This window comes from Nicotiana attenuata, chromosome 11 (genome assembly GCF_001879085.1).
Source record: "Nicotiana attenuata strain UT chromosome 11, NIATTr2, whole genome shotgun sequence".
NCBI lineage: Eukaryota > Viridiplantae > Streptophyta > Magnoliopsida > Solanales > Solanaceae > Nicotiana > Nicotiana attenuata.
This window is the reverse complement of record NC_031999.1, coordinates 39,770,895-39,796,931: the sequence shown is the minus strand read 5'-3', so window position 1 is coordinate 39,796,931 and position 26,037 is coordinate 39,770,895. Positions and strand designations below refer to the sequence as shown.

The following is a 26,037-nucleotide window of genomic DNA, read 5'->3' as shown; positions in this document are numbered from 1 at the left end:
GGAGCATTTTGGCGCCTATTGTGGAAGTTAGCATTTTGGAAGAAATTTCTTAAGTTTGGCTTGAAGTGCATTTCAGTGTTATCAATGTCCGTTTGGGATTCCGAGTCTGGGAATAGCTCCGTATGGTGATTATGGAGTTGGGAGCGCGATCGGAAGTGAATTCGGAGGTCCGTAGGTCATTTTGGAGCCATTTGGCTAAAGATAGAAATTTGAAGGTTTTTGAGAAGTTTGACCGAGAGTTTGACTTTTTGATATCGGGGTCGGATTCCGATTCCGAAAGTTGGAGTAGGTTCGTAATGTCGAATATGACTTGTGTGCAAAATTTAAAGTCAATCGGACGTGATTTGATAGGTTTAAACATCAAAATTAGAAGTTTGAAATTCTAAAGTTCATAAAGCTTAGATTGGAGGTCGATTCGTGGTTTTAGCGTTGTTTGATATGATTTGAGGCCTCAAGCAAGTCCGTAATGTGTATTGGGACTGGTTGGTATGATTGGTTCGGGTCCCGGGGGCCTCGGGTGTATTTCGGGTTGTATCTCGCTCTTATTTGATGTTTCAACATTGTTTCTTTGGACATAAAGGGTACCACATTAAGCAAATGAGCTCCAAATTAAGTTTTTATTATACCATTAGATCCGTATCATAATTATGGAGCCATAGCAGAAAGAATCGTCGAATTTGGACATCGTATGAGGGAGTTATGCTCATTTCCGTGTCGGAAAGAATTGCTGGTTTCTGGTATGAAGATTTGTTCTTCGCGAACGCGGGAAAGGTTCGGCGAACGCGAAGAAGGATTTTTGGGTTGACCGGTCAATGCGAAAAATTACCCTTCGCGAACGCGAAGGCCTCCCGCGAAAGCGATGAAGGAATATCGCCTGGTCAGTGTTTTAAACTGAGAATTTTAGTATTTTAGGCATATCTTGAGTTCTAGAGCTCCGTTTGAGGTGATTTTTGCGGCGTTGTTCTCGTCTCAACAAGGGGGTAAATATATGACCTTTATTTTGATGTTTCTCCTTGATAATTTCTGTTGGTTTCTATTTTTATCCGTGTTTGGATGGTAGAAATTGGGATTTTGAGCCCCAAAGTTGAAAAATGGTAAATCCTTGATTTGAGGGTCGATTCATGGACGAAATTGGATGAATTTCTGGATATAGACCATATGAGTTATGGGTAATATTTATTTTCAATAATTTTCATAATCCGGGCACGTGGGTCCGAGGGGCATTTTTATCGACTTTTCGAGCGGAGTTGGGAATTGATATAAATTGAATTGTTATGAGTGTTTGAGCATATATTAATGGTTTACATAATTGTTGGCTAGTTTTGGAGCATTGTGCATCAATTCGAGTCTTCGGAAGGGCGTGGAGTGCCGGTTTTGGATCTTCGAAGCGAGGTGAGTCTCCTTTCTAACCTTGTAAGAGGGAATTGTCCCCATAGGTGAAATAATTGATTATGTGCTCCTATTTGCGGGGGCTACGTACGCACGAGGTGACGAGAGTCCGTGCGTAGCTACTATTATGCTATTACCCGGGTAATTAGGACCCAAAAGCATATTATACTTAGATTATCTATGAACCCATTGATAGCTTGAATTGCTTAAATCACATTGAATTAGTAAGTGAATTTCTAAAAGGATTAAACTTCATTTCTTAAAATTTGTTAAAGGAGAATTGGATTTAATTGGATAATATTCCCCGATAAGTTCTTAATTGACTGATTGAGCATGTATCCCTATGTGTACCTGCGTCGCATGCATGATTCGCGAGCAGGGTATGTGTTTATTTATGGAATGGGCCGAACGCCTCGGCAGATTAAATAGATGCATCTATGGTTCGGGCCGTTCGACCCTCGGTAGTGCACAGTTTACATTTCTGTTGGATCGGATCGTCGCCTCGATGTGATTTGCGCATGTTATTTGTCGCTTGAGAATTTTAAACGTGAAATTGCCCTTCGTGGCTTGATATAAATTGATAAGATAATAAAGAGTAAACCCTGAAAATCCTTGATTATTTGTTGAAGGTGTTTACCTGTTTTCCGGTTTCGTGAATTAGAACTGCTATATAAATCCATGATTTCCTCACATGGTTAGTATATTATCAATTGACCCCTAGTAAGTGTCGAAGTTGACCATCTCGTCTCTACTTCTTCGAATTAGGCGGGATACTCATTGAGTACACGTTGTTTACGTACTCATACTACACTTCTGTGCATTTTTGTTGCACAGGTATATGTACCTCCAGCAGCCTACTGGGCGTAGCAGCGCGGATGATTCTGGGACTAGGAGAGTTGCATTATTCGAGGCGACCCGCAGCTAGTTTAGTCCCTTTCGGTATATTGTATTTATTTCCTGTCCACTGTATTTCGGACGGATGTTGTATTTTATTTTCCTATCGGTAGATGCTCATGCACTTGTGACACCGGGTTCTGGGAGGATTTTGGATTATTCAGTATTAAGTCCTTTATTGACTTTACGTTCATTTTTTTTTTTTGTAAAATCTCTATTGTTTAATATTCAATGTATAAGAAGAATGATTTCCGCAAATACTAAAACTGGAAATTTGATTATGCATTCTTGGTTGGCTTGTCTGACAGCGGTGTCCGGCGCCACCACGACCCTTAGTGGATTTTGGGTCGTGACAGTTACCTAGTGTCAATAGCTAGTAGCTAGGAATAAAAGAATTAGCAACGTGCAAGACAAAAAGCATCACTGGAAGAATAGTAATATATGTCGAATACAAGCAAGAGAAGATCAAGTTGTTTCGATTAAGAGTATCCAAGCCCTGAGTATGTTAATAGTTTCAAACCATAACTTATCTGGATGTACCCAAAAGGCATTACTTAGAAGCATCACAATGGTATTTAGGCTCAAACTTTTTATATACAATGTCAAATTAGATATTAAACTACAACACAGAGATTCTACATAGGTAAAACATGAATGGATGAAATTTAATGCAACGATGAGATACGAACACAAATTCTATGACAAGTTTTAAGTACATTAAGCTCATAGTCAAACTTGATTGGATGAAATCACAAAAAAGACGAAGCAACAATATGACATTTGGAACACTTCTCTTAGAATAGTTTGGTTCTACTCCAAAAATTAAGAGAAAGAATCCAACAGCGACAAGATTACGTGAAGTCATAAACACATGACAAGAAGATGAACACTGCCCTAATTTTGAGATTTAGGACACTGCCCTAATTTTGAGATTTAGGACAGAAATAATTCGAAAATAGAGAGAAAAAAACTCACCGAGATAAAGTTGCCTGAAGGTCACCGATGGCCGCTTAGAACATCGGCGAGAGCGCTGGGTAGAGAGTAAGCCGCGTAAAATCTGGAGGGAGTTAGCTCGCCATCTGGGGAAGGAAAGCGTAATCAGGGAGAAAGGTGTTAGTAGGGTTTTGTTCTTTTGCCCAATTCCTTTTCCCGCATTCTAATTACAAGCTAAAGTTAAAAATAATAATAAATATTTACATATCCTATTTAGCTAGCCTATTCAAAGAAAAATTCCGATTCTATTGTATCATCCGTACTAATGGTACTGATGATGTCAACTTGAAAAATTAAAAATCTCTATATAATTAATTTGAAAAGAACTGAATTGAATTGAATTATCTTGCTATATGTTAATATAAAAACTTAATTATTTATCTTTACATCAAATAAAATAATTTATTTACTTGAAAAAATAAAAATCTGTATATAATTAATTTGAAAAAGAATTGAATTGAATTGAATTATCTTGCTATATGTTAATATAAAAACTTAATTATTTATCTTTACATCAAATAAAATAATTTATTTACTTGAAAAAATAAAAATCTGTATATAATTAATTTGAAAAAGAATTGAATTGAATTGAATTATCTTGCTATATGTTAATATAAAAACTTAATTATTTATCTTTACATCAAATAAAATAATTTATTTTTATTTAAATTTTAATTATCTCATTTCAAGTGTTGAATATTTGAATTTAATAATAATTATTTATTTAATAATCATTTTATTTTTGAAGGATTAAAAAATCGATATGACATTTTACTTTAGCTTGTTATGTTTATTGGCTCTTACCAATTATTTTTCTTTCTCTTTAAATTCTTAAATATTTCTTATTTATTTGTTCTAATTATTGACAGTAGTTTTAAAATTTTATATAAAAATATGGAAAAAAAATACTCCCTCCTTTCCAATTTATGTGAATCTGTTTGACTGGGCACGGAGTTTAAGAAAAAAATGAAGACTTTTAGAATTTGTGGTGCTAAACAAGTCCAAATGGGCCCCAGAGTATTTGTGTGGTTATAAAAGCTTCTCATTAAGGGTAGAGTTGTAAGTTTAAGCTAAATTGTAACCAAATTTAGAAAGGGTTCATTCTTTTTGGAACGGACCAAAAAGGAAATAGGTTCACATAAACTGGAACGGAGGGAGTATTATTTAAGTGAAAGGTAGTTCACATATAATATAGAAATGTGAAATTAACCATCGAATACATTATTCATCATTAATTGATACTGTAAGATTTAACTATCTATATTTCTGTATTGTACTTATTTTGACCTCAATTAGCAATTGATTTATGCTATCAAGAAATTAGCACCTCCACTATTTCATTCACGTCAATTTATTTGACAAATAAAACGTTTAGTATCCAAGATACTATAATTATATAAGCTAAATTTTATTGGACTTTGAAGTCCTAAATATTAGGAATCTTTACATAATTCAAACAGGTGATTTTTAGTAGTGAATAGAATTTTCTTATACTGGTGATTCGTTGACAATCTACATCCAAGACTAGTATCGATCATTAATCTCGTCGCTAAATAGGATTAGTAACAAATTGTATTATTTAGTAGTAGGATTTGTCCATCGCAAATTCCGATTTTTTAACAGTGTTTAACAATTCATTTGTATTGAAGACGTACCTTGTAATACCACTTAGCTCTTTCTGATGTACCTTTTGCAGCATGTTGAAACCAAGTCGTGCAAATTGTAGTAGCAATTCATTATGCACATTACAAAAGAGAAAGGCTCCACCTTCTCTCTAAAAAGTTTCCTTCCTTCCTCCCTTCCTTCCTTCTAAATTCTCCCAATACCCCATCCTTTGCTTCCCTCACCTCATCTCTATCCACATGAACACTAACGAAAATAAGACCCTGGGCGCAAATGACATGTTTAAAAAGAACCAAACTAACGAGAACTCCAGTCAACCTTGTATTAAACGAGCAGGAGAACACTGGGACAACGCCGGGCCTTCCCATCACTACAACCACCCCAATGGACATGGAAATATGTAAAGGAACACACATGGATAAACCTGGAACTGGAACAAAGGACATAACCAATACTACGAAGAGGATGACCTTCCTGGACACCTTGGTAGCGGATAATGATGCAAATAAGGAACCTGAAGGAAGCCAAGTCACAGTCCAAAAAAATATGGTCTCCTACGAACATGAGGATGAAACTAATAACTATCCTAACCCGGAGCTCTTCATCCCCATTACCTCTTCGGACAAGGAGCGCATATACAAAAACTGGACCAATGCTCTTATCATCAAAATGTTTGGAAGGAGAATTGGTTACCAATTTCTCCAAAAAAAACTCCATGCAATATGGAAACCAACTGAAAACCTATCTCTGGTAGACCTGGGAAGCGACTACTACTTAATAAACAAGGCCCTACATGAAGGACCATGGTTCATAGGGAACCAATTTCTCACAGTAAGAAAATGGGAGCCTAGATTCGTAGCCTCCAAAGCTGCATTAACTTACTCAGCCATATGGGCAAGACTCCCGGAACTACCCAACTGAATTCTATGACTATGAGATCCTTCAAAAAGTTGGAGAGAAGCTGGGACAACTAATACGTATTGACGCATGCACCAAATCCGCTCTAAGGGGTAAGTATGCTCGACTTTGTGTAATGGTACCTATAGAAAAACCCCTAAAAACCTATATTGTGATTGGCAAACACATACAACAAATTACCTACGAGGGATTTAACCTCCTATGCACAAATTGTGGCAGACTTGGACACAACGTTAGCAGCTGCCCTCACCAAACGCATAAACCAGTAGAGCTACAGGAAGCAAGCTTATCCAATACTATGCCTAAGTCTCACATGGTGGAAACACTCACCCATAAGATTGACCAATGGACTATTGTCTCCCACCAAAAGAGAAATAATAAACAAACAAACAACTCCAATAACCAAAGCCCTACCAGAAACGACCTAGAACACCCTAGGGTTTTGACTACCCAAAAACATGGCCCCAGTACCCAAAGATGGCAAAGGTCTGAAACTAGAAATGACCAAAAGCTTTCCACCAACTTTGAGGAAAGCAAAAACACATTGGACAATAGAAAATCGGTAGGTGATCCACTAATCACCCCATGTCGATACCCTACAGCCCAAAACCAAAAAGTAGACAATATAGTACCTAAGGACTCTACACATCAACACCATAATGAAAATCCCTTCTCTTGCCTTTACCCTAAGGATCTTGCCACAACTAACCTAGAAACCACTAACTCTCCTCATAACTTACATAACCCCTTGGGCAATAACTCTCACAAAACAAAAGCTTATAATGATAGCCCCTTAGTACCAGCTACTGTACCATCGATAGATAAAAATAAGACACAATCCATGGATATAGACCGTAAAATCCCTACAAAAAGCCAATCACCCTCTTTAATGCAAAACCTAGGTAGACCAAAAACAACCCCATCCAACCTGCCTATGCGTGCCTCCAAACTCATACAACAAATCCCTAGTACAAATCAACCTCACTACATGTAAACCTCAAGTCATAACACCATTAATGTACAAGACATCTTAACTCCTAGGATGGACAAAACTTTAGGAGCACATATTCCCCTACACAGTAACAACGGATATAAACAACTACCTTCCCAATAGTAGAGATTCCAACTTTACAACAGACTCAAACCTTAGTAAAAACAAAATANTCAAAACACCAACAATGGTCCGATTGACCCTCCGAAACTCACTCGAGGCCCCCGGACCTCAACTAAAAGTGCCAACACATCCTAAAACCTCTTTCAAACTTGTTCCAATCATCAAAACACCTCACACAACGCTAAAACCATTAAATCACATCGGATTCAAGCCTAAGCTTCTTAAAAACTTCCGAAATACGCATTCGATCAAAAATCCAACCAAACCGCGTCCAAATGACCTGAAATTTTGCACACACAGCACAAATCACATATCCAAGCTACAGCAACTCTCGGAATTCCATTCCGACCCTCGGATCAAAATCTCACCCATCAACCGGAATTCGCCAAAATACTAGCTTCGCCAATTCAAGCCTAATTCTACACCGGACCTTCAAAATCAATTCCGATCACACTCCTAAGTCATAAATCATCCCCCGAAGCTAACCGAATCACCGGAAATCACATCCGAGCCCTCCAACTCAATAGTCAACATTCGGTTGACTTTTCCAACTTAAGCCTTCCTTAAAGAGACTAAGTGTCTCATTTCTTATCAGAACCAATCCAAATCAATTCTAACACACCACATACCGATAACGAAACATGAAGAAGCATAAAATGGGGGAAACGGAGCGGTAATACATGAGACGACGGGTCGGGTCGTCACAAAAAATTTAAGACTTAACATACTTAATTAGTATAATTATTAATGTATAGGCTAATGAATCACTAGCGTTACTTCAGAAACCACTAATATTACTTAACGATACCACTAATAAACCTCCACTTACTTTAATTATCAAACTAAATATAAACAATCACAAACATTTCTCACAGATATCATTAACACACTTTCATTTAGTGTATAATTATCAATATATCGGCTAATCAATCACTAAAGTTACTTATATAAGGATACCACTAGTTCACTAATTGTTAACGTTACTTAAGGACACCATTAATACACTTATGCTTACAGTAATTATCAATTTATAAGATAAACCATCACTAATATTTCTTATGAAAACGACTAATACACTTCTTCTTAGTATGTAATTATTAATGTATAGGTTAATCAATGTAGTTAAGGATACTACAAATTCACTTTTACTTTGTGTAATTATAAATTACTAAGCTAATTACCACTAATATATTTTTAAGTAGTGTAATTACCTCCACTTAGTATAAATTTCAATAAATAGGCTAATGAACCACTAAGATAGTTAAGTAAATACTTACCGACGGCCTCCCTCGGTATTGTGTAATAAAAAATAAAAAATAAATATGTATAATATTATATATTTAAATTACCGACGGAAGTCCATCGGTACTATAAGAACAAAATGCAAAATATTATGTAAATGCAATAGTGATTTACTATACGTCGACAACTATATTTTCTTTTTCATTTTTTTTAAAGCACCGAGAGACACAGTCGGTATCTAAAAAAAAATAATTCAAAAAATATAAATACAAAATGTTCCGAGGGAGTCCGTCACTAAATTACCGACGGAGTCCGTCGGTACAACCATTTAAATTTTGGCCGGCCAAAATATCATTATTTACCGACGGACTTCCGTCGGTTCTTTTTAAAAAAAAAATTAGAAATTAAAAAATTCTAAAGTATCGAGAGACTCCGTCGGAAAGTCCTTCGGAATACCGACGGAAAAAAATTCGTCGATACTGTTATGTCGGTAATCAGGTGACTTTTAGTAGTGTTTATCATATAACGTGTATGCATTGGCTGCATATATATAAATTGTCTTTAGATGGCTCTACTTATTCAGTTGAACGTTACTGATCAGGCCTACAACATCATGCAAATTAAGGAGTGGACATTTGCTTTTTTGCTTTTTTCTTCATGGACCTACGAGGGAAGATCTTCAAAGCCTGCTATAGGGACATATGTACATGACCTTCTTTTTTTAATATGTACATGACCTAATGTTCAAAGAAAGAAAAAAAGCAGAGCGACAGCAATTTAACAAAGTTAACAATAATAACCATATATAGCATGATTAAATAAATTATTTAGGAAAAGCTTAAAGATAGCTTGAACTAGTCTTAACATAATCATTAAAGAAAAATAAGTGGAGATACAAGGCATTTGAATATAAAGCATGTTATATGCTACAACAGGTAAATAACGGTGTATATTTATTTTAACTTTTTTCCTAGTCTTCAAAAAGTGACTACATTCAGATATTTACCTTGGGTAATGATTCTAACTATTCAATTTTAGCAAATGTAATCGGATTTAACCACTTTTAACTCTTCCTTCAAGAATGAAAATAGAGTAATTTACAATTGATTATCCTTTTCTAAATTAAATGTGCATATTTTTGTATTTGTCATCGACATTGCTTGACTGTGACAGATTTGTGATGCTCTCTCCCAATATCGTAGGTTGTGTTCAAATTATCCTTCTCTATCTAAAAAAAAGTAGAATTTCTTGTTTTTCTGTACATTTAATTCACACTGTAAAAGCTCATCCCCACTAGGGAGTTTCTCCTATAAATTCAGAACCCCGCATTCCCATTTTCATCATAACTCAACTAGCTTTAGTTATTGAGAGACAGACAAATTAACAAAAAGCTTAGGGAAAAAAAATGGAAGGAACTTGTAACAACCGTAGTCATTCCAAACTATTTTTCTTATTTTAGTTGCCTTCACTTCTTCTTCATTCATGGAGTCAGCTTCAGCAGCAAGGCCAGCAGCCGCAGATACAAATACGGAGTTTATAAGAACATCATGCAGATCAACTACATATCCAAACCTCTGTTTCAGCTCATTACCCAGCCGTTCAACTGCTATTGGGGTTTCCCCTCAACTTCTAGCCCATGAATCCCTCACCGTCAGCGTCGAAACAGTGCAACTACAAGAAATCGGACTTTTAGTGGCGACAAAATCATGCAAAGTCGCTGCTATACACTTTGGCGACTTTTCTGGTCGCTCCGTGTATAACCATTACTAAATGTTTTTATGACGACTACTGAAAGTCGCCACAAATAAGATACATTTGTGCCGACTTTATTCACTACAACAAGTGCAGTAAATACCCACCCACAAAATAGGTTTGAGGTAGGTCGGCGCTGATGAACGACTTTTAGTAGCGATGATAGTCGCCACAAAAGGAATTATACCTTAAGTGGCAGCTCTTGTCGGCCCAATAACATGAGGTTTAATAGAAATATTGGTCGCCACAAATAGCAATTATTTTTTAGCAAAGTTTGGTCGCCCCTAAAACCTATTTTTTCCAACATAATTTAATTTTTTGAAAATAATTAAGCAGCAGCAATATTTTTAATAATATTACACAAGTGTATTAGAGCAACTCATTAATGTAAGAAGAGTCACCATTAAATCTCTTATCAAACAAAAAGATCAACAAACTTTTTATTAAAATTCAGAATATATAGGAATTGTCCATACGCATGAAACACCCCGAAAAAGAAAAAAAAATAAAGCAGCAGCAAAAGTAAAATGTCTTCAAGCTTCTCCTTGGCTAGTACCCTGTCATCTTGAACAATATGGCCACAGAATGCAATAACAAAACTCATAGGAGAATAATATTGGCTGCTCTCCAAGCGCGCCTCCTGTTGTACTATTCCATAAGAAGGCACATTATTATCTTTTTCACACATTGGACAGATTGGTTACTGCCTACAAAAGAAATTCTGGGATTTTTTTAAAAATCGTCAATATATTTTAAGAAATACACAATAACAATGATGAATAAATTACTTTATTTCATGTATAGCTGCCCAAACTATTAAAATTGATCAGCACATATCTAATAAAATAGAGTTACTATTTCAACTTCTAGGACTATTAGTAGATCAAAGTCATAAAAGAGAGAACTACATTGTACCACAAAAAATGAGAAAACAGGATAGTGAGCAAATATCATTTAAGAAAGAATTTTAGATGAACTCTAGAGTTATACGTGACATCTATGTATAGTAAAAAGGTAGACAAACTTCAATTAATCCTAGGCATAAGATATGAGCAAGGCAATTTGGGAGCCTCTTCTTCTTTGTTTCACTGTGATTTAAAGGACTGATGGAGAGAGTCCAAGAAACGAACTCTTCTTGCATGAGTAGCAGCAATAGAACAGAAAAGATAAGAAGGTCTAGTATACTTGCAATAAAAGCTCATCAAAGAGCCCAGAACATAAGGAATATTTCTCAGGATCATATTTGACATTCTAGCTTTATGATTTTAGCACTTATATGTAAACTCTTAGACGAATTTTGGTAGAAATTATTCTACATAAAGAAAACCTAATATAGATAAGTACAGAAAAGAATTGAATTGTTATCTTCTTTGTTCACTTTGTACAAGGAAGATGTCAAGCCAATTTGTTATCATCCTTGAATGGTATGATTTTTAGTAGCAAAGGACCAACCAATATACATAATTTAACCCATAGAATGTTTAGAGATAATAGAGGACCTAACGCGGATATTTTTACAAAAAGAACTGAATTTATACTTGAGAAGTAGTCTTATCATTTAAATGTTGCCTAAGAACAAATTCGTAAACAAAAATGTTGAAACAATAGCTAGTGCAGGGCTAAAGGAAAGAAATAACAAATTTAGACAGAAATTATTTACCAGAAGGTTAGTCAAGCCTATGGCATTGACCAGCTCAGAGTCACAGGCTATATCTACCTGGCCTGCTCCCCCTTTAAGCAGATGAAAGAGTTAGTCTTGTAGGACCTAGAAGTATACTAATTACAATACCAATGCCATGGAGTTTCCTTTGAACTGTAGTCTCTACCGACATATTTTTTGTGCATGTATGTGATAAACTGATGATAGCTAATAAGAGAATATTATCAGTAATTAGTGGAAGGAAGAGTTGGATATTCTGGATTCACTATGGTCAAGTTTGAAATAAAGTGATAAAGGCAGGTTTCTTACTTTCTACAACTATGTATAATACAACTCTTCCAAAAGCAGGCTTAATCTTTAGCTTAAACGTATAAGTTACTAACCTATTTTCTTTAAAATCTAGTTATAGTATAATAAGTTTTCTGATGATCAGTTAACACTACATTAGCTAATAAAAAGAAGCTTATAACGACATGATATCTTGTGACGAAAGGATATGGCAGAGTAGAAAAATGTTATGTGGACTACCTTAGGAAAAATGCGGCTAAATTGAAAACTGGAGACACAATAATCTAGTCAGTTGATATTAGCTACAAGATGAATATGATGACAATTATGAAAGTTTTAGGTGACAGCAAGAAATGAAAAGAAAAGAGAGAATTCCTTGTTAATTGAAATGCTTATTATTTTAATAAAACCTAAGTAGCTGCTTCCACTTAAGAAAACAAAGATATCTTTGGAAAAAGAGAATAGCCATTCCTACTTAGAAGGGAATGACATGTGTTAATCTAAAACTAGACAATGGCCTTAATACAAAGAAAACACCAGGAGATATCCTTTCGACATTCTCCAGGAGACTTTACATCCCAAAGCATTCATGATGAACATAAACCATTGCATGCGGCAGAGATATAAACAAAGTACTAGTCCACCAAAATTAACGAATGCAAGCAGGTCAAAAGTCAACTTATAAAAAAGACACCAAATATGTAGCGTTCGACCACACAGGTTGTCTGCGATTGCAGTGGTTATTTAAGGTTCGCTTAGAATACTAAGCAAGCTATTAACAATAACATGGTTTTATCATTCTCAAACAGCAGTAGACATGGCAGAATTAAAATGGCTGAAAACATATAGGCCTGGAAGCATGATCAATTTCACTTTCAGAAGACTAGCTAAACGTGCGGAGAAATTCGAAATTCCATCAAAGAAATTTGAAGACTAGCTAAACTAGCACAGAAGTCTTCTCATCTTTGCAAAAGAAGAAAACAAAAGGGACTAATCTGCTGTTTTGACTAAGTTAACTATAACAAATTATAAAATTTTAATGATTTGTCACGTAACTCCAGAGATTTCTCTCAGGCATTTATCAAACACTACATATGTCATAGAAAAATCCAGATTTCACATAAACAAAAAACAGCCCAATAGTCTATTATCGAGGATGAAAGTTAAAGAAGGAGAAGTTGAAAAGAAGATAGAGAGCAAGTGACAAAAGAATTATCAAGAAAGAAGAATTGTCCAGAAGAAAGGAAGAAGAAATGCCGAGAAGGAAGAAGAATTGATAAGAAGGAGCGGAGCAAGTACCTGTTGCATTCTGGTCATGAAACTATCAAATTGTTCATGCATCCTCTTGTCCACTTCTAGATGGATCCTCTTGTCTACTTCTACATTTTCCTCCTACACACACTTTGATTAACAAGGAAAATAATCAATTTCATAAAAAGTATTTATACACTACCACATAAAAAATAATTTAATGAATTTCTTAATCTCTAAAAGATCCATTAAAAAAGTGGATGATGTTGAAGTTTACAGGCTTGATATTCCAAAGTTGTTGTGAGTTAAGCTGTAAAGCCTTGGGCATAGAACATTGTTTGTGGAGGAAGAATGTTGTATGTGGATTAATTCCAGTAAGCTAGATGTAGGAGCAATTGCATATATTTTACTCAGCAAGTAAGTGGAAACTGGTGTCTATTTGACATGCAAGCAAAAGCAATATCAACAGCTCCTGAAAGCAACCTTTTTGGTATCGAATCTTTGATGTAGAATTGATCACCAGGAGCAACCAGTAACTTTCTTTTTCCTGATTACTCACTATAATATTTGGATTTTCTATGGGGGCAAAACATGGAAAATGGTCACTTTTAACACAAACTAAATACATGTACTTCTTCAAATTCTTATGTAAATTATGTTCTCAATACAACAGGAATAATCAACCAAGCAACTATTACTCAATCCCCCCTTACTAAAAATTTTGCAGCATTATGTTATACACGACATTGTATTGCTACTTAGCATCTTATGACCATATAAAAATAAGAATGGAATGCCAACATGTAAAAGGTCTCTCAAGAAGCAGATTTTAACTTACCCAAGAAAAGAGATAGCTGAGATTGTGTCAAGACCGAGAAACGACAACAACAACACCAAATATGCTTCAAATGATTCTTTCTGTGTGATTTTTTTTTTTTTTGTATTCCTATAGATTATCAAATGGCTCAGAGAAATTCGAGATGAAATCCAAGAATACAAATGTGAAATTGCTGAAAAATAATTATCCCTAATTGCATGTTGAAAATTTTGTCTTACAGAATTATTATAAAAAAAAATACCCAAACGTACATATATCTTATATAAATCTTTATGGGGTTTTAATTAGATATGATTAGTAACAAATAAGAAGGAAAGGATGCACAAAATCGATTAGGAACAGAAATCGTCTCTTTGATTCTTCCTCCACGAAATCGATTGATTAAAGCAGAGCAGCTTCTTTCCAAAAAAACGAAAATATTAGGGATTTGAGCATACCTGACAAATGAGATTCATATTTTGATTTGAGGGACTTCGAATTGAGTGAAATTTTAGCTGAGAAGAGCTGATCTGTAGAGAGGGAGGGCCGATTCTAGTGAGAGTTTTGGGCTCTTCTTTCACTTTGTGAGCTTCTGTCCAGACAAGAGAGAGAGGGCCGATTTGAGGGATATTGATCTTTGGAGAAGGTCTAGATTTGTCCTTCTACTATTTTGCATATTGTTTACATTTGTCCCCGTTATACTTTTCGTCCACTTTAACCCTTGCCGTTAATAAACTTTTTAAATTTTCCCCTAATCCCAACGGTCCTACAATGTGACAGCTGACCCCTCCAATTTTTGTACATATCAATTGCCAAGTCAGATGGCCCCACCAAACTAAAATCCCCTAGACCCATAAACTTGACTACCCACTCATTTCCCCTAAATCTTCTAAGCTGCAAATACAAAACATATTTTGGTCTTGGTCAAAATGGAAGATCCATATGCAAAACATCCAACTATTTGAATAGAAAAACGTGAATTTTTTTTAACAGCTCGAGATTTTGGATTTGACAAAGGTTCAGATGATGATTAAGAAAATTGAAACACGCTTGACGAGGACGCTGTGAAAGACTTATTGTACGAGTCTCGTGAAGAACTTGCTGCCTATATTTGTAAGGTAAAGATTTAGAGCTTTACAACGTAATCTTGATAAAACCACCATCTTTTAATTTCTAGTGGAATCAGAAACTTGGAGGAGCCACCTAAGGAACAAAAGTGATGCTGGAATAATATAATTCTTTCACCAAGTCTAAAGCCCAAAGTTCTCAAGAATATACTGCTATCAGTACATTGAAATTTGACAAAGTCCTCCATTTTCAACAAGGGATGATATAAAAGCGTGAGGTTCAGATGAAGATGATTTAAGGGAAATACGTGGCTAGAATAGGTCAAGTTTATGGGTCTAGGGGTTTTAATTTGGTGGGCCCATCTGACTTGGCAGCTGACATGGACAAAAATTAGAGGGGTCAGCTGCCACAGTATAAGGCCGTTAGGGTTAGGGGCAAATCTGAAAAGTTTGTTAACGGTAAGGGCTAAACTAGACGAAAAGTATAATGTGGGACAAATGTAAACAATATACAATAGTAGAGGGCCAAATCTAGACCTTCTCCCTTGATCTTTTGTTTTCTTTTTTATTTTAAAAGTAAAAATCTAGGTATAGGAGCGACCCAGTCGCTTCAATAGAGTTTTAGCGGCGACTACGCAAAAGTCGCCACAAATATTATGGAGCCAAAATTTTATTCTTAGCGGGACTGAAAATTTCAGCCTCATCAGAAGCGACCTAAGAAAAGTCGCTGCTAAATATTACACTTCTGTAGCGACTTTTAAAGTCGGTACTAATAATATAGATGTTGTAGCAACCTATAGGGTCGCTGCTATATGTTGCCACTAATAATTTTATTTCTTGTAGTGCGCAGTCTACATCCGCCACGATGGTGAAGTTGGCACACGGCCAAGGCATGACGCCAAAGAGGTCGGCGCCATGCATGACTGTGTGGAGGAACTAAGTGGCGCAGTCGTTGAAATGAGAAAGTCTTTGGGGGAAATGAAGCAGCTGAGGGGCAAAGATTTTGACCTCAAAATGAATGATATTCAAACTTGGGTCAGTGCTGCCTTGACTGACGAGGACACCTGCACCGAGGGGTTTGCCGGAAAAGTTATGAACGGGAAAGTTAAAACAGTAGTAAGGGGAAGGATTCTGGAAGTCGCGCATATGACGAGCAATGCCTTGGCTTTGATCAACAGCCTTGCCGCTCTTCACGGCTAAAGCAAAAAGGCAATTACACGCCTATATAGTGTTATTTCTCGTCTTTCTCAAAGTGTACTTAGTTCTTCCTTTGTTGATCCCTGAAGTAGCAGGGCAGTCAGCTTTAGGTGATATTCTTAATTAAGTCCGTTCCAAATGCATTTATAGAAAAGGTAATTTTGTGCATGATACACAGTGCAACAACAGTAGTATAATCTTAAATGTATTAGTAGCGTAATTCCTCGATCAATCTTAGTTGCAACTGTGAGTGAGTGAGATCAATCAAAAATGATATGAAGTGCAAATGTGGCAATAGAATGAGTAGGACTGCCCAATCCGACTAATAGCATGTTCGACCAAGCTTTTCCAAGGCCTAAAGCATTTCTTTTTAAAAAAAAAGATTTTTTTTATTCAAAGTAGATGTATTTGACCAGAAGAAAAAAAGTGTTTTTGAGTAGAAGTAGAAGCAGTTTTTGAGAAGTGGAAGAAAATAATATCTCCCCAAAAATATTTTTGAAAAAAATAAACTTAGAAACACTTTTTAAAAGCTTGGTCAAACACTAATTGTTGCTGAAAGTGCGTCTCAAAATAATTAGTCAAACACAAACTGCTTCTCATTAAAAATGTTATTTTGAAAAGCACTATTTGACAGAAACACTTCCCAAATTAAGCTGATTTTAAATATTTGGCCTAACAGGCTATAAAAGCACCTCAAGAGCTATGAAAAAGAAAAATATCCGACTAAAGCGAGCATATAACGTTAGGTATGGGGGGTAGTTTTCCAGTTCTCACGAACATTATTAAATTCTTCTTCTTAGTGTTTCGAAGAAAAAAAATTCAAAAGAATTTCAAAACAAGTTCCCAAAATCTTAAGCAAAGACCAGCTTAAGATTTGATGACTATTCTATTTCAAATTTGGATGGGACAGCCATTCTGCAAAAATGGAAATATTTTTTCTATTTTTTGCGAAGACTATTTCTCAACCAAACGCCAAGAAAGAAAAGTGTTTCAGTTTGTACAAAAATTGAAAGCTACTGAACTTTCAATATTTGCAAAATATGAAGAAAAAAAACTTCTCCTTTTTTGGTGTAACCTACCCCAAGGAATAGGCCATATCTTACGCAGGAGCCAATCTCTTACTTGCGTTTAAGAATTTAGGCACATGGAAGGCCAACTCTATCCAATAATTCTCCTCTTCCAGTGGCTTTCGAGAGCACAAGGGGCCCTCGAGACAAAGTGTGGTATCATGCCATCAGCGCTCTACCCGACTTTATTTGCAGTAATAAGATTGGGGGTTTTGGGGGTGGGGGTTTACTATCAAATGGCATGCTACACTATTAACTTTTTTTATCGAATAACGCTTCTTAACTATAAATCTATAATAGCAATATTTAGTAGAGAGTGTGTGTGCGTGGTCGTATAAATGGCCCATACAGTTATGTCGATCTCAGCACTATTAATTGAAACTAAAAATGACTTCTGGCTGATGGGCATAAGCAAACCAAGGAAGGTTTATATACTGCTGCTTCATATCTATTCAAGCAGCAAGAAATCAGTAATTACGCGCATTTATTTACGCAATCTGAAGAAAGGTGAAAAAGGGAAAAGGGAAAACAGAACGTAAATTTGATTCGTATTGAATTACTTGCTGTTGCTGGCAGAACAAGGCACAAATTTTCTGACTAGCAATATTTTCAAAAAGTTCACCTGTAGTATTTGACTATTTGTAATTAGTGTTGACAACCCGCAATACAAGGTTATTTAGCCATCATATCGTAATATCTCTTTGCATATTCACTCTCAGAAAAAAATGATAGCCTAAAAAAGTAACTAGCAACATAGATTAGCAAATGGTCAAAAAAGGAAAAATGGTCTAAGATTCACTGAGAAGGAAAAGAAAAACAAAGCCTAGGTACAACCAGGCTGATACACTAACAGGCTAAGGTTGAACATGTCAAACGCTCATGAGATAATGTTAAATCAGAAAAGCCTGCAAAAATTGCATTGATAAAGGCAACTTACAGCAGCATCTCCGTTGAATCAGAAGCGTATAAGAACACTCTTTAGACAGTCAACGACATTTGGAATAACACCAGAGTTACACTATTAATCAACAAGCCCTCTTAGGAGGTGCCATATTTTTAATAAGAGAAATGGTTGTACCAATAACAAAAAATTGTACCACAAATCCTGCAGAACAAGGACATGGTCAATACACCAATTGTATGCAGCATATGATGAGAACCAGCCTTGCAATATGAAGCTTACCTAGTAGGACAGCTGCAATCTTTAGAGTCTCCAAACTTGTAAAATTTTGAAAAGCCTGCAGAAAAACATCAGTAGATATTTTTCAATCAAGCCAAAATGATAGCAAGAAATCAGAAAGAAGTAAATACACAATAACATCATTAGATTACTTTTAATCATGCCCAAATAATAGCAAGAAATCAAAGAAAGAAGCAAATACATAAAAAACATCATTAGATTACTTTTAACCAAGCCCAAATGATAGCAAGAAATCAAAGAAAGAAGCAAAATCACATAAAATCAGAAGGAACAACTAACTTCTTGCAAATGAGAGAGGATTATTTTAAGTGGTTTGACTAGTTTGAAAGAAGGAAAAAGTGGATTGTCTGTAAAGATAGTGTTTTGTGAACTTCAAATAAGTTAGTGTACTTATTGCTTGATTCCATTCTTTTACTTCCATCTTAACCAATCAACCCCTAAGAAAGCTATTTGAAAATTGGAATACTGTCACTTTCCAACATCATGGACAATGAGATAGAACTATCAAGTGGTCACTTTGATGCTAAAAAGAGGCAACCATATAGTGAAAGAGGGAATGAGAGCTGGTGAACACAGCAGGGGATCTTCGACAAAGGATACAGAGGGAATGAAGAGACGGGTGAACACGAGCAGGGAATCTTCAACAAAGGATACAAAGGGAATACCAGGTGGTGAGGGTGATAGTAAGGAGAGGCGACAACAGAGTCATAAGGAAGAGGAAGAGAAAAGTGGAACCCTTTTTTTTTCTCCTTTTCTCATTGGGCATAAATAGAGTAAAAGGAACCATAACAAGCTACCTTCCTTCAAACAAGAACTGTCACAAACAACCAGCATATATGGATGTTGAGATATTTTGGTCTCTCTGTGGATTAGTGACTCGGGTTATACTCTCCTTTTACCCTTTTTCAGAAACGGGGTGGAGGAAGGACTAGCATTATAAACATCCATTTTTTTAAACAAGTTGACGAGAAACTACCAGAAAGACCATACTCTTGCGATAAAATTATCCACGGTGTAAATGGGGAGATAAATGGATGGCTACAGCCCTGCTGAAAGATCAGTTCCCTGAACTGTTTGCAATTGCCCAATACAAGTAAGCTTCCTTGGCTTCTCTGAGATTAGCATATCTGGAGGATATAATTCAGAAGGAATTTTAACGATTGGGAACTGGATAGAGTGACTGAATATTTTGCAACTTTAGAACCTTTCCAGCAGTTATTCATAATAAAGACAGAATTGCAATAAGCCAGGAAAAAATGGACTGTTATCTGTCAAATCTTACTACAAGGTACTCACTGGAAGCACAAAACCGAACTCACGTCGGCCATGGCAAAGAATATGGAAGACAAAGGCCCCATACAAAGTTGCTTGTTTCACATGGTTGGTAGCTAGAGAGGTATGTCTAAGTCAAGACAACCAACAGAGAAGGAGCCTAAATTTATGTAACAGGTGTTACCTTTGTGGTTAGCAATCAGGGAGTATAAAGTATAAACCACAGGTTCCTACACTGTTCCAGAACCAGCATACTTTGGAAACTATTTTGAATTACACTGGATCATGCCTGGATCAATAGCAGAAGCCTTGAGGAGCTGGATAGGAAGGAGAATGACAGAATGTCAATATAAATGGTGGAGCAAGCAACCCCCCCCCCCCCCCAAATGCATTTGGTGGGACTATTTTGGGCAACATTTGAAGTTGAAGTTGGGAAAAAACCTTTTTGAAGTAGAAATTGGAAAAGAGTTGGTGGAAGTTGAAATTGTGTTAAAAGCCGCGTTTTTTTTTTTTTGGTAAAAGAGTTTGTGGTAGTTGAAAATTTGTGAGTGGATGTTGAAGATTTTAGAGAAACTTCACTTCAAATACACCTTGACACCAGTACACCACAACTTCAAAATCTTGAGTTAAGGAATTCAACAATCAAGTGCCACCTAAAGATCATCCTAGAAAATCTAGTTTCTCTAATTCTTCAATTGGGTGTTGATATCCATTAACTCTTTCAGCCAAAATTGTGCATTCGAGTCCGAAAGTGTTGCAACATCAGTGCCTGTAGTATCTCATAAAGTCAGATGCAAGTGCCTTCTGCTATACGTGATAACTTATCATGCAGCAACAGCTGCACCTATTGGAACATAAAACATATAGATAAAATGAACCCAACCTAGGCTAAGTATGAATCCTTCTAAATCCGGCATTGTTGTGCCTACGCCAATTTAGGGATAAAGTGAAGAAACACCGGCAGCAAGAAACATTGAGGGCACTCTTTACTTAATTATTTGTTTTCTTCACAACTTCATGTATTAAGTCTTCATACACCAGTCTGGTGCTTAGTTTGCTGAAATTTCAGCAGCAAAAACTTCCCAGAGCATAAGTTCAACAGCCTATCCTGGATTTCAGAGGAACAATGGAGAAGAACGCATCTTTACACTACCATTAGTCTTGAAAACATCTTTATCAAGGTCACATACCCACAAAAAAAAAAGAGAAAGTATGTGCTGCAGATTATGGGTAAGCGGGAGAAAAAAAAAACTGCAGATGTTTGAGTACATAAAGATAGAGGAAGCATTTGATGTACTTATATATGTATCGCGAAGCATTTTTGAAAAAAACTGAAGGCTATATACAATTTAGACACCTTTTCTTGAGTTCTTGTCTTCATTTCAGGAGTTATAGGGGAAATGCAATCTCTTTTTGTAAATTGCAGCCCTTTTGATAATTGTTAGCCCTCCCTTGGTTCTATCTCTGATCCAATTAAATAATCCATTATCCAAAAGCGAAAAAAGAACAAAACAAAACAAGCAATTGCCCCCCCCCCCCCCCTTTCTCTACCTTTTGGGATGAGGTAGGGCTAACAGAAAATTGTCGAGTCCAAATTGCACTATAATGCCATGTGCCGTCAGTGAAGAAAAGAGAGACAATTTTGGAACTTAAAAGTGATCAAATTCTATCATCAGAAGGTATAAGTATTTTAGTTTGTAGGGCCTAAGATAGTCCATAGTCAGATACAAAACTCCAGATTTGAAAACATGTTGCATACTGCTGAATAAAATCACAGACAAAGTTGGCATTTGTTGCTCAGGTCCCAAGTTTCTAGTATTAGCATTTAGCGAGCAACAGGAAGGTTGAAATAAGTAAAAGAACTATAATTTTTTTTGCAGCAATTTTGATATTAACTCAATCATACCAAAGAATCGAGAGGTCCCTATTCAACATAATTAAATATAAAGCAACAACATCATAGATAACTTTTTATCTGTAACAACAACTAGTAGCATCAATTTTCTCATCAGAATGTGTTAAATGAATTAACACATAACCATACCTCCAATGAGAGATTGCTCATAGCAAGATATGCCACTGGCAGCAGGATCGCCATGGATGACCCAAAGACATAAAACTTCAAAAAATTGGATCTGCTTCTCTTTCGACCTAAATATAACAAGAGAAAATGTCTCATTAAAAGGTGAAAAATCAAATAATTAGGTCAATGAGATCCAGTAGCAAACCTAGTTCCCCTGCCAGAATAGACACCAAGCCAATTGCAAGGGAAGAAACAGAAACTCTATCACGAGACTCCTTCTTTGACAATGAAATAAATACATTAGCTGCTATCATCAATTGAGTGACTGCCTGCAGTACATGATACAAGTTCATAAACCACTCCATAAAGATACTACATTAACGGTGGCACAGTTCAAGTCAAGATCTTGATGATGAATTAGTAATATCTTAACGAGCAACTAACTAAATCAGCTTATTTTAACCCTTTCTCAACATCAGAAAAATAGCCTTGAAAAAACCAATTCGAAGTTTATGCAATAATAACAGAAATTCAATCTAACAAACCTGAGCGAAGATCAATTTGGCAAGACGATACTTTGCCTTTGCAACTTTCGTGTATCCTACCAAAAAAAAATTTTAAAAATAATTAAGAGAGAGCGAGAAAAGAAGTTGGGGAAATGGAAAAGGGGGAAAGTATACTGGAATCGACGACCATGCGGTAGGAGAAATCAGAGCCATCGGTTCCGGACGGCCTCCCTCTTCCTCCTGCCCTTTGATTCATGTTCTCCGCCTTACTTCTTCGAGAATCCCAGTATCGTCTCTGTTGAATATGAATAAGCCTCTATTTTGGCCCAAAGCCACGCACACAGAAAAGACTAGCAAGTGTGTAGCACAGTGAAATAAACTAGAAAGTAGAAACCGAGTTTCCTAAAATCCTTTTTACAATGTAGTGGACAAATATTAAATTTAAAATAAATAAACAAACTATTAAGAAATTATAGCTGTCACACCTCCTTTTTCCTACCACCGAAGGTGGTATAGGGGAGTTTTTTCCAATTTAAGTGACAATCGAAACGGGATTATTTTTATTTAAAATTCAGAGTCGTCACCTGGGATAATTTATGGTGTCCCAAGTCACAAGATTGACTCTGTTTTATAGTCCGCGAATACATAAATCCAGGTAAGGAATTCTGATAACCCGGGAGAAGGTGTTAGGCATTCCCGGGTCCGTGGTTCTAGCACGATCGCTCAACTATTATTATTGGCCTATTTATCTGATTTTGAAACACCTTTAAACCTATATGCATTTTTTATCCTTTTAGCCGCTTTTAATATTTAAAGAATTAATTCAAGGTTATTTAAAACATATCGCAAGCCACGCTACATGAAATGCACCCGCGGTTCACGACACGTTTTATTTAACCTTGTTGGAAATTGGAGTCGGGTCACATGAAATGCACACCCGAGCCCGATACCTAAAACATGTGAAAAATACTTAATTGCTAATGGGTTAACGCCTTCTCCACTTCCCATGGCCCAACACAATACGACTCAAACAATCCACACAAGTAATAGCAATGAAACATTTAACAGATGGGTATCCAAAATAACGTACTGTTGGTAACAAACAAACAATCAGACAAACTAAGAAAAAGGGCAGAAAGAAAAGGTAAAGAAGTGTGAATTTAAAGATGATAAGAGCCAACTAAAGCTTAACTAACCAGCCCCATTCAAACTCACCTTTTACTTTTCAGATTTCTCCTCACGTCTGATCCCAAATAACCCTCTTGGCTTTATTTTCTTTCATCCTCACGTTCAGTCACATATAAACAGCAGGCACATATTGAACTAACTAATATATCTTTAACTCTCAGAGGCAAAACTTGATGAGAAAAAGCAACATTCTCCAAATAACAATGAAAGCAGTGAAACAACTTCTACAAACTAGTATATACTATTTTAAGGGAGCAGGCAGGGGAGTAGATCACAGAGGATAAATCCAAAACATAAATGTAACAGGTCTTGCCCCGAAGAAAATTGATCCACATCTTGACGGAGAAATTCGAACTTATATACATTCAATTATCCTAAGAACTCAACATGTGCACCAAGCCGATTTAAAGAACACACAATAGACCAAAATTTGATTAGAACTTCCACCTTAGTGATAAACTAATAGACATGATACTTATTTTCAAGAAAATTTAAACATTCAACACGCGAGCTGGTCCATTTCTTTCATTCGAACACATGGAAACTTAGGCGAGATCACAAACTATATGCTCAAACTTTAGAAACAGGAAACGGACTTAGTTCGACATGGAACATGGTGAAATATTCGTTGCTCGAACTTCGAAGACATTCAAGACACTATTCCTATTTTAGGATTAGGACGGATTACCCAACCATAATTTAAAGATCAAATGACACGTGCTTTTAAAAAAAACCATACTGATCATTCAATCAAATTATCTCATGTGCTACCTCCTGGGAATAGACGAAAACATTCGACAAAGTGACTCTTAGAATGCAGAAACTAAAATGAATTTGAATATGGAACAAGGATACAAATTAGCGCGTGTCACCACAAACTAATAGGAACAGATTGATCGCAGTATCAATAAGCCAAAGACGAACGGATCTAATCCGAAAACATAACTATAACCTAAACGCTTCAGTTTTTCAATTTCTCACATTCAAACACATCAAAGATTTCTCACATTCAAACACTTCCAATTTCAGTTTTTCAATTTCTCCAATTTTCTGAAACTCTGAAGCAGAAGGAGCAGCGATGGAAAGGAGGTTCTTAGGTTGGGGATTTTGGCGAATGGTGGCGGTTGTTATGGTTTTGCGATGGTCGTTCGCATGCGTGTGGTTGGCGACTGATTGAGGGGACGACTGATTTAGGGGACGACTGAGGTGGTCGTTGTTTTTGAGAGGGTTCAGCCGCTCATCTCCAACCTGAGGCGTTAGGACTGGAGATTGAAGAAGAAGGGCAGGGATGGTCAGGCGGGCTTCCGGCGATGGGAGGGGTCACCGGTTCTGTTCAGTCGAAAGAGAGAGAGCGTCTGCCCAATTTGTCAGCGGCGGATTTTTTTATTGGAGTCTTAGGCTAGCGTATTTTTTTGTGTGTATTGCTGATTTAGGTGTTACCCCTATTGTATAGGTATAGGTCTAAATGTGTATTTTTGTGCTAATTGCTCTTAGGTTCTTAGGGTCTTTTTATTTATTTTTTGTTCCAAAGAAGAGTGTCCCTAAGGTTAGCTTAATGAGTATTGTGTATTGGACTTAATGGGCTTGGGAATTATGGGCTAGGTCCAAAAATTAGGCCTAAAAATGGGTTGCTCGAGCCCAAGTTTTATTCTTTCCCCGCGAACGAGACTAAAATACGATCTCATTTATTAATTAATCCTACTTAAGTAAAATAATCATTAAAATAAGATTGACCGTTAAAACAAAACTATTTTTGGTATTTTCAAGATTAAAAATAACTACAAAATATTAATGAAACTATTTTATTTTTTTTGTAATTTTTATTTTCTTGTAATAAAATAAAGTAACGGAGTAAAAAATAGTTTAAATAGCTATATTAGGCCTAAATTAAATATTTACGCTAAAATGGGTGAAATTTCGGGGAGGGTCAAAAATCACATGTCTACAATAGCAATATAAGCCATGAAATATAGACAAAACTTTTCTTAGTTTACTTGAAGGTTATAAGATATTAAATGAGTGTAATAAACATATTCATGTACAATCTAAAAATGGTTCATGGATGAGTTGTTGGACATCCACAAATTTAATGTATTCATAACACTCCTGGGATTCCCCTAGATAATGTGCCTCGATAAAACCTTACTAGAAAAAATTCGATGGAAAAAAGCCTAGTGAAGAAAAAAGAGTACACACATCTAATAATACGCATTGAGTGCTACCTCATTAAATGTCTTACCAGGAAAACTCAATTGGAACAAAACCTTAGTTAAGGAAAAAAGAGTACAACGTGTATTGTACTCCCCCTGATAAAAACTTTATTTGATATCTCGGAGACGATGCACTCCAATCTTATGTCTCAGATTCTCAAATGTTGATGTTGGCAATGCCTTAGTGAATAAATCTGCTAGATTATCACTTGAACGGATTTGTTGAACATCTATATCACCATTTTGTTGAAGATCATGCGTGAAAAAAAAAACTTTGGTGAAATGTGTTTTGTTCTGTCTCCTTTAATATATCCTCCTTTTAGTTGAGCTTTGCAAGCAACATTATCTTCATACAATATCGTTGG

General features: G+C 36.0%; 1 protein-coding gene, 1 long non-coding RNA gene and 1 pseudogene across 4 annotated transcripts; 1 reads left to right on the top strand and 2 right to left on the bottom strand.

Moving 5' to 3' along the window:
- On the top strand, positions 9,501-16,437 carry LOC109234379 (annotated as a pseudogene).
- LOC109234380 lies at positions 10,329-14,679 on the bottom strand. Of its 2 annotated transcripts, none has more exons than XR_002069198.1 (3): positions 14,400-14,679; positions 13,173-13,274; positions 10,329-10,632 (listed from the first exon to the last, which is right to left on the bottom strand). It is a non-coding gene; the product is annotated as an uncharacterized LOC109234380 (long non-coding RNA). The 2 variants fall into 2 exon arrangements; XR_002069197.1 differs by having other exon boundaries at positions 10,329-10,646; positions 14,400-14,678.
- LOC109234378 (protein jagunal homolog 1-like) lies at positions 17,961-24,910 on the bottom strand. 2 transcript variants are annotated; one of them, XM_019400353.1, is made up of 7 exons: positions 23,490-24,910; positions 22,449-22,569; positions 22,314-22,369; positions 21,974-22,097; positions 21,790-21,896; positions 18,456-18,510; positions 17,961-18,377 (listed from the first exon to the last, which is right to left on the bottom strand). In XM_019400353.1, the coding sequence occupies exons 2-7, from the start codon at positions 22,528-22,530 to the stop codon at positions 18,298-18,300; spliced, it is 504 nt and encodes a 167-aa protein (XP_019255898.1). In that variant the 5' UTR covers positions 22,531-22,569; positions 23,490-24,910; the 3' UTR covers positions 17,961-18,297. The 2 variants fall into 2 exon arrangements, with proteins under 2 accessions (XP_019255898.1, XP_019255899.1); XM_019400354.1 differs by having other exon boundaries at positions 24,470-24,910.

Bases quoted from the DNA above. Each gene is read 5' to 3' on its own strand.
- LOC109234378 (XM_019400353.1), bottom strand. From the start codon at position 22,530: ATGAATCAAAGGGCAGGAGGAAGAGGGAGGCCGTCCGGAACCGATGGC. The intron at 22,370-22,448 runs GTATACTTTCCC...TTTTTTTGGTAG, and splicing joins CCGCATGGTCGTCGATTCCA to GATACACGAAAGTTGCAAAG. The intron at 18,378-18,455 runs GTAAGCTTCATA...CTTGTTCTGCAG, and splicing joins GATTGCAGCTGTCCTACTAG to GATTTGTGGTACAATTTTTT.